Source organism: Aythya marila (genome assembly GCF_965140915.1).
Source record: "Aythya marila genome assembly, chromosome: 27".
Classification (NCBI taxonomy): Eukaryota; Metazoa; Chordata; class Aves; order Anseriformes; family Anatidae; genus Aythya; species Aythya marila.
In genome coordinates this window covers 1,968,060-1,980,172 of record NC_139068.1, presented here as the reverse complement: position 1 = coordinate 1,980,172, position 12,113 = coordinate 1,968,060, and the positions used below count along the sequence as shown (strand labels likewise).

The 12,113-nt window shown below is 57.8% G+C and overlaps 1 protein-coding gene across 9 annotated transcripts in view; it reads left to right on the top strand.

The window, feature by feature from the left end:
• The first annotated feature begins 118 nt into the window (after window positions 1-118).
• Window positions 119-12,113, top strand: part of PIP5K1C (phosphatidylinositol-4-phosphate 5-kinase type 1 gamma) — a 43,396-nt gene continuing 31,401 nt past the window's right edge. For all 9 annotated transcript variants that reach the window (XM_082780073.1, XM_082780070.1, XM_082780072.1 and 6 more), the window contains exon 1: window positions 119-390. In XM_082780073.1, coding sequence (XP_082636199.1) covers window positions 294-390 — 97 coding nt within the window. In that variant the 5' untranslated portion in view covers window positions 119-293. The remainder of the gene's footprint in view (window positions 391-12,113) is intronic.

Genomic DNA, 12,113 nt, shown 5'->3' with positions numbered 1-12,113 from the left:
GGGCCCTCCCGGCCCGCAGGGGGCAGCACGGCCCCCGCCGCTCCGGCCCCGCCGCTCTGCGCAGCGCCGGGCCCCGGCCTCCCCCCCCCACTCCCTCCCCTCCCCGCCCCCTCCGCCCTCCCGTCCATGGGCCCCGCCGCTCCCAGGCTGCTCAGCGACGGCGGCGGCGGCCGGAGCCGGGAGCAGCGCGGCGGCGGAGGAGGAGGAGGAGGAGGAGGAGGAGGAAGGGGGGGGCGGCGGCGCGGGCCCGGCCTCGGCCTGCCCCGGGCCTGTCCGCGCCCTCGGCGGCCGCCATGGAGCTGGAGGTGCCCGAGGAGGCGGCGGAGGGCTCGGCCGCGGCGGGGGCCGGTGCCGGCGCCATCAGCCCGGAGGGCCCGGACGCGGCAGGAGGTAACGGCCACTGCCCCGCCGGGGGGTGCCGGCCCCGCGCGGAGCCCTCAGAGCCCCCCCCCCCGGCCCGTGTCCGCCTCCCCTTTCTCCCCTTCCCCCCCCCCCAGCCCGCAGTGGTTCAGCCCAGCCCCCCCCCCCTCCCCCCCTCCCCACCGGGTGCGGGTGGTGCCTCGCTGCCTCCCCCCCCCCCCCTACCCGGGGGGGTTCCGCTGCCCCTTCCTCCTTCCCCCCCCCCCAGTGCCGCGTGGTGCGCTCCGGCCGCCGCCCCCTGCAGTGGGGGGCCCGGAATGGTTCCGTCCGCGGGGGGGGGGGGGGCTCTCGGTGGTCGGGGCTGCTGCGGGGGGCGCCGCCTCGCACCGGGCCCTGGCCCCCCCCCCAACGCCACCCCCAGGGCTCATCTGGGGGCCGGGGACCCCCTTAGGAGCTCATCTGGGGGCCGGGGACCCCTTTGGGAGCTCGTTTTGGGGCTGGGGACCCCCTTAGGAGCTTGTTTTGGGGCCGGAGACGCCTTTGGGGGCTCGTTTTGGGGATGGGGACCCCTTTAGGAGCCAAACCGGGCCCCTCAGCCCCGGCCCCGCTGCTGACAGCGGCTCCCGGGGGGTCCCCGAGCGGTTTTTGGAAGGGGACCCTCCCTGGCAGCAGGGAGCTGGAGGTCGGCGAGGATCCGCAGCCGCTTGGCCTGGGGAGGCCTCGTGGAGGCCTCGGGACGTGTCCTGAGGAACAAAACCTTCAGGGCCAGCAGCCGGGCGCGTTGGTGGCCGCGCAGGGCTGACCCGTCCCGTCCTGAGAGCCTCACCGCGGGGCTTTCGAAGGTGTTGTAACTGTTGTGGTTGAAAAAAGGAGTTTCAAAACCTGCCGCCTGTAAATGGCCGCTGAGCCCCTTCCTGAAGGCGCTCGCTCTGAGGAGCCGCAGGGGTCTGAAGGAGCCGTGCTGGGGGGGTCGGGGGCTCTGTGGACCCCTTGGGGCTGGGATATCTCATCCCCAGGCGGCTGGGTGAGGAGGGATCGCTGCCCGGATACCTGTGCTGGCAGGGCTGGAGGCCGGGGGTTCGCCTTGCTGGAGAGCTGTCAGCACAAACTGACAGCAGGGCTGCCCCCCGCCCCTCTCCTCGCAGAGCTGGGGTCTGCAAATCCTCGTCCCAGGAGGGCTGAAGAGTTGACTTACGATTTCTTTCCATTCCTCCTGTCTTCCCGTTGCGTTGGTTGCGGCCTGCCCTTCGCTTACGGCTTAGAGCCTGGGCAGAAGCCTACAGCTTGTTCCTCGGGGCCGAGGTCCCCTGCTTTAGGGGCTGAAGCGATGTCAGGGCGCTGTCTATGCCCTGGCCCTGCAGCCGTCTCCCCGTGCCCGCAGCAGAGACCCCGGCCGGGTGCGCTGGGTGCAGACGGAGCCCCCAAGACCAGCCGGGAGAGTGCAGGTTGTGACACGAGGAACAGCGCCGTGGCTCTTCCCTCTTTGCCATGATAACCACAAAGTGACTTCTGAAGGGCTGCTGAAAGCATTTTTATTTTTTTTTCCCAGTGAGCAGATTAGAGATAAAGGAAGAATTCCACCCTGTGGGGCACGAGCAGCTCGATCCATACCAACGTGATGGAGAGGGAAATTGGAGAGAGCTTATCAGCTTGAGGAAAAATCAAATGTAAACATCATCCCCAGCATGATTATGGTTCACAGCTTAGTTGGGTGTCACGTGCCTCTTCCCTGTGAAATGGTGCTAGCGAAGATGATGACAGGGGGAGTCAGCTAGGCAAAAACACGCAGAAAAACACCCTGTGCCTTGAACTTCTGGAGACCCTGCAGTTACTTCACAGTCAATAAGTCACAGCTCAGCTGCAGGCAAGGGGAGGAAAGCAGCAAAAATGGCATTCGGGCTGCTCCAGCAAATTAATTGGCCTTTAAGATGTGACCGGACTGGGAATGTTCAGGGAAGCTGGGACCGTGGGGGCCGGGAGGGGTGCGAGGGGCAGTCCTGCTGGGTGTCCAGCCAGGCTGGAGAACCAGTGGAGGGGAGCGATCGATGTAAGATTGATCTGATTGCAATCAGCAGGCGCTGGGCCTGCCCACGTGCCCCGGTTGGCTCGCCGAGCGTCTCCAGGAGGGCTCCCCCGGGAGCACCCAGCGCGTGGTTTGGGACCGATTTTCGAAGCGAATCGCTGACACGACCGTTGTGGGCTCTCGCCAGATGCACAACCTTAAATACGGTTTTCCCATATAAGGTGGCTGCAGCCTGGAAAGCAGAAGCAGGAATTCCAGCGCTCTCTTTTTTTTCACCAACACGTCGTTCAGGCGCAGCCGGCTGAGTCCCGAAATAGGTCTGCCGAGGCTGGGCGCTACCCCGACGAAGGCGCGGGGAGCTGCTCTCGTCACATGCTGCTCCCGGCTTTGTCGCATTCGATTATTCCCTCTTTGGGCTGCCGAGCATGTTCCTGCGACCCCGTATTAATCTCTGGAGGCCCAGCAGGTGCCTCGTGCCCAACCTCACCTCTGTACCTGCTCCGGGAGCACAGGGCTGGTGCCATCTGCACGTAGGGGAGCTTCAGGAGTTCCCTGGGGTCAGTTAACCCGCACACTGCACCTTTCACACCGTGCAGGGGAACATCAGCAGTGGAGCTGGAGGGGAAATGCGTGCCAGCTGCTAGCACGGCGAGGGCTGGGAGTGTTTGGGTGGCGGTGACCTTCAGCAGCCTGGTTCGCACGCCCCGCTGTCGGGGAGGGCAGGGGGGTGGCTGTGTTTGAGCTCACAGATAGCAGCAGAACAGGAGAAAAAGTCCCAGGTGGGTTTTCCTGTTTCCCAAACCCAGGTCTCTTATTTATTTATTTTTAAAGCCTGGTAGTCTCCTTTAAATTCAGTTTTCGTTTGGTGACCCAGCTGATGGAGCCGTTTCCCTTCTGCTGCCTCCCAAGCTGTCGTCTTCTAGGCCTGCGAGCTGGGTCGCTTCGTGGACGTGCTGAAGAACGGGATTGATCTCAGTCACATCAGGCTGGATGTGGGTGACCACAGACCAGGCAGAAGCTGATTTTGGCAGCCCTGTGCAGGCGCAGAGCCCCGGCTGTTCACACAGGCTCCCAGCTGGGAGCTGCTGCAGGGGGACAGCCCTGCACGGCGCTTGCTGCGTCCTCACCCGTCCGTGCCTGGTGCAGGCACCGAGAGGAGCACAACGTTGTCGTTTCCTGTAAGTCGTTGGCAAAGCTGTGCTGCTGGCACCAGCACCTTCTCCCTGTTTGCTGCCTGCCTTGCACCGCTCTGCCTTCAACAAACAGGCGCAGCCGCTCGCCTTTTCCCCCGAGGGGAGGATGCTGCAAGGAAGGCGCGTGCCGTGCCCCCTGCCTGCATGCGGCCGCTTCCACAGCGATCACACAACGGGAACCCAGCTGAAAAGTAAATCAAGGCACTGCGAGGGATGCCGAACAGAAGGCCGTTTGATGCTGGAATTGAAGCGCAAAAGCGCAGGGAAGAAGAGGGTGAAGTTAAAAGCGATGGTCTGCGAGAAGTGAATTTGGTCCTGATCTGTATCAGCACTGAGTGTCTCAGCAGAGCGCCCAGCATCGCTCGCCTGCCCGCCTGGGTCACTGCGTGCTGAAAGGAAAAGCGTGTCCTGGCTTTTCAGGCTTCCCACCTCCTCTCTGAGCGCTTTGGAGGCTGTGGCAGGGGCGGCTGGCCTCTCCGAGCAGCCCTGAAAGAGCCACTGACAAAAAGGTGACGTTGTGGTTTTTCCTCCTTTAGGTAGGTCTCCGAAATGCTTTGTTCCTAGGCAGCCTGGCACTCGTCGTGTCTTTCAGCGTTTGCCAGTAGCCGAGTTAACCTCAGAACTTTTTCTGGGAAACGTTTTCTGTAATTAAAAAGCTAAAAGCAATCAGAGCAGCATTTCTGTCACTTTGTCTCTCCTCACCCACGTGTTTGAGCAGAAGACGCTGTCAACCCCTAATTAAGTGTCGTTGTCTTCCATCGTGTGTTTTTGCGGCTTCCCCGGCGTACGTGTGGGTTTTTGCACTGGCTTGTGGTGAATAACCCAGGCTGAGTCAGAGCACGTGCTGCAGCGGCGAGGAGGAAATCGGGAGGCCCCGGTGCCCTCGGTTGCCCTGGGGCTCACGGCTCGTCCCATGGTGTTGTGCCTCGCTCCCCTCGCACCTCTGCAGCAGCTCGCCGTCACAGCCTGCACCTTGGCTTCTCTTCCCCCTTTCCTTGAAGAAAGCAAAGCCACCGCTCTGTCCTAGCGCCGTTTAAAGGTTGCAGATGCCTCAAACTTAGAGGCAGCGTGCAGCGTGAATGGGTCTCTTCAATGTTCCCTGGTGCCCAGGAAGAGGCTGTGATTCTGAGGACGGGCAGCGTTATTTTACAGCGTGGAGGCACAATTAACAGACTATGCAAATGGCTGTAACGAGAACTGCCCCTGGATAATTGCACAGATCCGGAGCTGCAGAAAGCGAACCTCACAATGCCCAATCACCGCCTGCACGGCTGGGATCCGGAGCGAGGAACGGGGGGGGCGCAGCCCTCCTCTCGTCTGTAATTAGCAGAATCTGCATGTTCTCTCTGCGGAAATTGCTGCTTGCTAGGAAACTTGGAGAGGGTGGGGAAGGCTCCCGGGGAGAGAACAGAAGTGGGAAGCCAGCTGCCTGCCCGGGGTCGGCGCCACTGCTGTGGGGAGGAAGGGGACGTGTGGGGTGCTGCCACCCGTAGCTGCTCCGGCACAGGCAGCGGTGTCACAGCCTGGGGACTGTCACAATTCCAGCCTGGGCACATTCACTGCTGCTGCTGGAGGAGCCTGGGGATGTGTCGGGCATGGGCACGCTGCAAGCGTGGGGAACTTGGTGCCGGTCAAGCCCCCAGTGCTCGAAAGCAGCTTCTCACTTTACTGCACGATGTTACATCTCTCCCCGCCGCTCAGGGGCACGATGTTTAATTCGGCTTCCGCCTGTGCTCTGGCTGCTCGGGGTTTGTGCTCGGTGGCAGCTGCTGAGCCGTGCTCTGGCGTGGGGCTCGCTGGCTCCTGCAGACCTGGCTCTGAGGGTCCCCGTACCAAAGCAGGGATTTTCCTGACATTTAAACTTGCAGTGCTTCCTCTGGTGGAGCTCTGTCAAACTTCTGGTTTATTTAACCTGTTCTGTGTCCCTGTGCTATGGTAGACATCTACAAATCTCTTCTTTGGGTCTTTTGTTCTGAGGATGCTTTGAGTTAGGTGGGTGTCTGCTCCTGTACAGAATTTAGTACTTAAGAGTAACTCCCCAGCTGTTTCGTTGCTTTGTTTGTTTTGTTTGTTTGTTTTTTTCCATAGGAGGCAGAGAGATCTGCTCTTGAGCCCAGGTAGCTGTGTTCACGCAGCCATTTGCAGGGCTGGTGTTGGCAGCCTCTCCCATGCACCCCAGGCTCAGCACACGTCGGGTGCTGCCCTTCAGAACAGGCGTTTGGGATGCGCCAGGCCCTGCTGTGACTGTGTTAGGATCCTGCAAGAGTAGAATTAACCGGGATCATTTCCTCCCTTCCATTTGCTGCCTGGCAAGCTGCTATTTCCATTGCCAGTTCCACCTTTCTCTCCCCATTGGCGTTGGCTGTGCTCAGCTGCTGCTTTGTTTTGCTGCCCCGAGCGAGTTGAGGTCTGGATCTGCGGGGGCTGGTGACACAGCCTGATGGAATTGAGGGCTGGCATGGCAAACACGGGGAATCTCCAGTAAAATAGCATCGCCTGCGAAGTCACACCCTGTGAGTTCAAACCTGAGGTGTGGGCTTGCTTCCAGCCTCCCTGCCCAGGGCTGGGTGCCCACCCGGCGTGCCATCGAGCGTGGGGTCTGGTGGGGCAGGAAGGATGGGGAGCAAGGAGCTGGGCAGCATCGCTGTTAGACCACGTGTTTAGCACAGAGGTAACGTGGTTGTCTCACTCTGTTCTCCCTTTCCTGCAGAGTCCCAGCCGTGTGTGCTTGGCACAGCCCCGCTTTGCTGTTTTTACCCTCAGAGCGTTTTGTGACCTTTGCAGGCTTTTCTGCCGGTTTCTTACCAAAAAAACAACCTCTCCACCACTGGAGCAAAACAGCAGCAGTTGTGTTTAAGCTAAATGGCTTCAAGGTGTTCCCAATTATGGTTTTTAGGGTGGAATTTCTGACTTGTGGGTGGAACAGATTTGGTTTGAAGGGCGAGTTAATAGCATCCTCCCGAGCTCCTGCCGCCTTACTCGTGTTTTTCTCCGGTTGGAATTGGGCAGCGGCGCAGTTACGGTAACGCCTCAGTCACTGTGCAAGGAGCTGCGTAAACATCTTCCCAAAACTGCTCCTTTCAGCCTGCTGGTGAGGAAGGTTTGGCTTGGAAGGGCCGCATGGTTTTTCAGACATCACTCAGGGCCGTGTGAGCTGAGGTAATTAAGGTCACTTTACATCAATTTGAGAAACTTGAGCGTTAGGTTGGCACGTCGGTGCAGCTCACAAAGCTTTTGGAACGTCTGAGAAATATTTTTATGTAACTGGCAGGTTGGGAAAGATTTGGGGAAGTCTTTCCAAAGCCGAAGACACAGCTCTGAAGGCTGCAAGGCTTGAGGCGGGCTGGGGGCTTGCAGCGGCCGATCTCACCGACACAGCACGTGCTGCTGCTCTCTTGTGGGTCAGCACAAACGGTGGGATCCTGGTGGGTCTGGGGTCAGGCACTGCTGCTCTTCTTCTCTTGGATCCTGCCTGGTTTCAGTGCGTTTCTGTACAGCTTTATCAGAGGCCGGGCAGCTTCTGGCCACACAGAAGCCAAACTTTGCTTAGGTTTTGCCTCTGATGTCCACTGGATCAGGATTTTACTCAAGGTCCTGAAGATCTGAGGGATTCAAGGAAAGCCTTTGGGCTTGGCATGAGGCCCAGAAACCCAAGTTTCTAGTTTGCAAAGTAAAATGAAGGTGATTAGCTGGAGTCTCTCGCTGCCACCGTCTGGGTGGCCTGGTTTCCTTTTGCAGAGCGCCTCGTTGGGGCGAGGGGGAAGGTGAAGCTCATGATGCTGAACTGCGGGCAGAGGGGAGGCTCTGGCACAAGGCAGAAGCGGTTTTGTTTTGCTGACCCCTCTGAAAGGCGAGGGAAAACTTGTCTGTGCCTTAATGCTTGCTTGATCCCTGCTGGTGCGTTCAGCAGCACAAGCGAAACGTTACCAAAGCCTCTAGCGCAGGCAGGGTACAGCTGCTGCAGCACTTCTCTCCCTGTAGTCTCTCTGATGGACCAAATTCTGTGGACTTTTCAAGGCAGAATTGCCCATGGCAGCATTTTCCAAAGGGAGGCAGCTGGCTGAAATCACCACCTTCCCCAGCGCGTCCAGAGGGGCTTTGCACCGGCAGCCGCTGGGGTTGGGGGCTGATGTGAAACTCGGGTCCCTCCAGTTTCCTGGGTTTTGCCCTATTTTTTGTCTGCATCCCGTGCATCCCCACGCCAAGAGGAAGAGGGACATCAGGAATCTCTGTGACGACAGCTGCAATACCTGAAACCACCCAAAATGTCCCTGGTAAATCAGTGGCTCTGAAACGACAGCTCTCCCTCCGTGCAGCCTCGGTGCCGCTCTCGCCATCTGTCTGGGCGCGTGGTGATGGGGGCAGCGTACAAAACGCAGGGTTTGCTGGCAGAGAAGCAAGCTATAGAGATGTAAAACAGGCCCGAACTTCAAAGCTGGAACGAAGGCAGCAGAAAATGAGAGCGTCTCGAAGCTGTGCCTGTCGGCACCAAGTGCCGTGCGCTGCGTGACAGCGCGAGCACTGCCCAGGTGGGACCCAGACATAAGGCAAAGGGGGGCCCATGGGTGCTGGTGGGCTGTGGGCTCAGATAGCACCTGCCAGGGGATAATTCTCGTGTTTGTAAGGACTGTTTGGTGATCGGGACTGAAATCTGGAAGAGCAGCCATTTGTTCATTTATTCTTCTTTTATTACTTTTTTTTTTTTCCCTGTAATGCTAACTTATGTCCCAAGATAACTTTTTCTAGGGGATGCAGATTGTGCTGCGTTCGATTTTTCTAGTAACAGTTTATAAAGCCTCTGCTTGGGAGAAGCTGAAATGTTAATTCCTTAAAGGTGCTTTTCTGATGCATGTGCTGCTTTTAATCCCAGAATACTTCCGCTCAGACCATCTCAGGCATCTCTTCGGGTTTAAATTCATTTGGATGGAAGAAAAATGATGACATGGTCTTTCTCCACCTCGGTCTCCGAGGGCTGGCTGTTTGTTTTCGTTTCGGTGCTAAGCAGGAGTCCCTGGTGGATTAACTATCTGGGACGCTCCGCCGAGAGCCAGGCTTCCAGCCCGGTAATGCCAGGAAGTGCTTATTAAAGCAAATGAGAAGCTGAAGGAGCGAACACCCTGAAATTGCTACCTGATTTTTGTGGCTCCTTCGCTGCCCAGCCCCGGCGTTTCTCATGTATAACCCTCGGAGCCCTGACAGCCGTGGGGCTGTGCCTGTAAAGTGAGACCAAGACCAGGCAGGGCACTCGTGTTTTTTGGACAGCAGCGCCCGGATCCGTTTCCCTGGAACGCAGTGAACTCGGTTGCCCGTTGTGTGCCAGGTCCAGAGGTGGTCAATACGGGCTGGTGTTAAATCGAGGAGCCTCCAGGGATGATCTGCTGATGGCGTGTGCTGCTTGGCAGGGCTCTGGCTGCTGCTCAGAGCCTGGTTTGGGAGGAACTGATGCCTGCAAACTGCTCTCGTGTTGGTGGGAAGGCAAGTGTAGAGACTGAGGGCTCCTAACTGATCTCGGGGAGGACAAATGGCTTCTCCAGCTCCCAGGACTGAAAACCCAAAGAATAATTTTATTCTGAGTGTTTCTTCTTTTTTTTTTTTTTTTTTTTTTTTTTCCTAAACTGAAAGCCAGGAGGAGGAGAAGGCTGGGAATGACCAGCATGCAGAGCAAAATGTCACCTGGAGAGGCGAGGTGGGTTTTTCGCACCATCCAATAAAAGCAAAACTTAAATGCAGATTTTCTCTGAGGTGAGGTGAAAAACTACTGAATTGGTAACAACGCGGGGCTCTCCAAGGGCTGTGGGAGGACAGGATGAGACGTGCCTGAATGGCAGCTGCTCGTCTAAAGGAAAAACAAAGAGATTACCGGCAGAAGTGGCAAGTGCTGCCTCTTACTTCGTGTTTTCTATTAGAGCTTCTGCTTTGGGTTGCTCTGACTTGCCAAGACAGCGGTCTCCATATGTCCTTTGCCTTATGGTTGGCCTTTAAGTTCTGGCAAAACTGAGGCACACATCTCAGCAAAGAGGAACTGGAGAAGTGCTGTCCCTGCTCAGAGCATCAGAGCCCTTCGGCTTGGCTATGGCCATCGTTGAACAGCCTCGCCGTGCCCGCAGGCTGGCTCTGCTTCCTCAGAGCTGCCTTTGGCTCTTCCCACGGACATCCAGCAGCTCCGAGCCTTTCGACTTGCATTTTGCTGCGCTTTGTGCAAATAACTCCTGGAAGTCTCAGCGGTGACAGCGGAGGAGCCCCGCTGCTTGGTGGTGTGCAAGAAGATTGCTGGGCTGGGAGCTGGGGAAGGAGAAGCTGAACTGGTGGGACTTCTTACCTGGGGTTTTACCTTCCCTGCTGAGAGCTGTTCAGGAGCTGTCGGCCAGCAGCACTGCCCATTTCTTTTTCTTCCTCCCACCCCACAACACACACCACTGCCATACAGCTCAGCTCCTGCAGGTCTCTGCCGCCTGAGCTGGGAGCAGGAACCCAACCCTCCCCCGTGTGCTGTGGGGTCGCCGTGTGATGTTTGCTCGGCTGACTCCTCGGTTTCTCCCCAAACCCAGGAGCAGTCCGTGCTGTCCCAGCTTCCTTCAAGTTGGTAGCAGGATGTGTGTGGTTGATGTGTGTCGTGGTGGTAAGGTTCAGGTGCACGGCTTCGTTTCAGGCTTTACTGAAGTCTTGGCGAGCAGTTTTAAAGCTCCTGAAAGACATTTTTTACAAAACCGTGTGGTTCAGAAGTGGTGGGCTTTGGTTCACTCAATGCTGCTGTCTTCAATTTCTGTTTTCCATACCTACTCCCCGTAGAGGAGCCCCAGTTTTCCCCTATACCAGGCAGAAGCTGAGTGAAGCCCCGAGATGGGCTCAGCATCAACTTGTTCACGGTTCAGGACCTGGGAGACAAGAAGTTTTCCCAGTTGCACCTCAGACTTGTGCCTGCTGAACGTGGTCCTCTCAGCGCCTGTGTCTTGGGCTCTCCCCAGGTGTGCTCATCTCTGCAGCCTGATGTTCCCCGCGTCCACCTTTGTGTTCAGTGAGCTCCCACTGTGCCTGCGCTTAGGGTGCGTACCTGTGCTTAGGGTGGAAGAGATCTTGCTCTCAAACGAGGAAATAAAAGGCTGGAGCTGCTCGTCGTTATACAGCAGCAGCAAGTGCCTGGCTTGGCCTCCCAGTGCAGATGCTCCTGGCTGGGCTGGAGAAGCTGCTTCCCTGCCCTGGGTCATGAGCCAGCTGCAGACCCGTGCCAGGAGGAGCCTCTTGGCCACGTTGTGCTTCCCGGTGTTGGAGGAGGCTGTCCCCGATCTCCAGCATAATGCAACAGCCACGTCCCTGCAGCCCAGCACAGGCAGCAGGTTTCCTTCTTGCCTTCTAGGCCCGTCTCACCTATTTGTATTTATGCCAAGCTCTAGAAGTCTTTTCAAAAGCTTTGTTGATTTTTATTTTCTCCAGGTTACTTATTTTCAGCGAGTAGCTGAGTCACTGGCTGCCACGCCACGGCCAGGCTCCCGGGGAGAGAAGAGGCTGGTTGCTGAAACTTGGAGTTAGGGATTTTGGCAGCACACTTCATCTTTTGAGCTTGTCCTGCCGTGGCTTGTTTTGTTCCATCTGTTCAGGTGCCTTTGTTAGAGCAGAGCGGGAGCGTCAGACCAAAACACTCCGGTCACAGAGAGCACAAGTGGCCGTAACAAGGTGAGAAGAGAACAGGGTGGCGAGCAGCAGTTAAATTCATTTTTAACCTGCAGTCCCCCGCACCTTGCAGCAGCAGTTTTCTCCCTGGAGGCCTTCCCTTGGCCTCACGGCGTGGGGACGTGGTCTGATGGAGCTGCTGCTGTCGGCGAGGTTTGCTCACAGCCACGAGGTGAGGACCAGAGCGTTGGTGCCTCCTCGGTCTGGGGCTGTTGGCCGTCCCGGATCCACCTGCAGGAAAGGATTTGTGGTGTCTGGGATGGGTTGAGCAGAGCTTGCCCTACAAGGCAGGCCAGCCTCGGGGCTGCTGGTGGGCTTGGGTGGGTTGTGTGGAGCCACGTAGAGAGGGTGGAGGTGGTGCTGGTGGGGAGCAGCTCAGTGCCAGCCAGACCTGGCCTTCAGCCACACGCGAGTCGGCGTCGTTAGTGCTGTGTGAGGCCAAGAAATCTGATCGCTCGCTGCCTGGCGGGCTCGGATGAGACCTGCACGCAGCCTGAGCCCTTGGAAGTTCTCCTTGTTACAGCAGCAAAAGCTCAGGTTTGTACGGATGCAGAGACCCGGAGTGAAGACGCGCCACCGGTACCCTGTTCCTATCCCATCTGTGTAATTGCGGGTTTTTCACAGAATCACAAAATCATCTAGGTTGGAAGAGACCTCCAGGATCCCTGTCAACTCGAGGGCCGTGCCTGTTATCCCCGCCGGGGGGACGTGCTGTCGTGGGGCTGCGTCCCACACCGAGCTCAGAAAGCAGTCAGGTCTGGAACCGCGACCTGACACTTCTGCCTTTGGAACCTGGGTCTGAAACCAGCAGAAATTGCAGGTGTCTCCCCTTTCCTCTCCCACCCAGGCCTTGTCCTCGGCACCGTGAC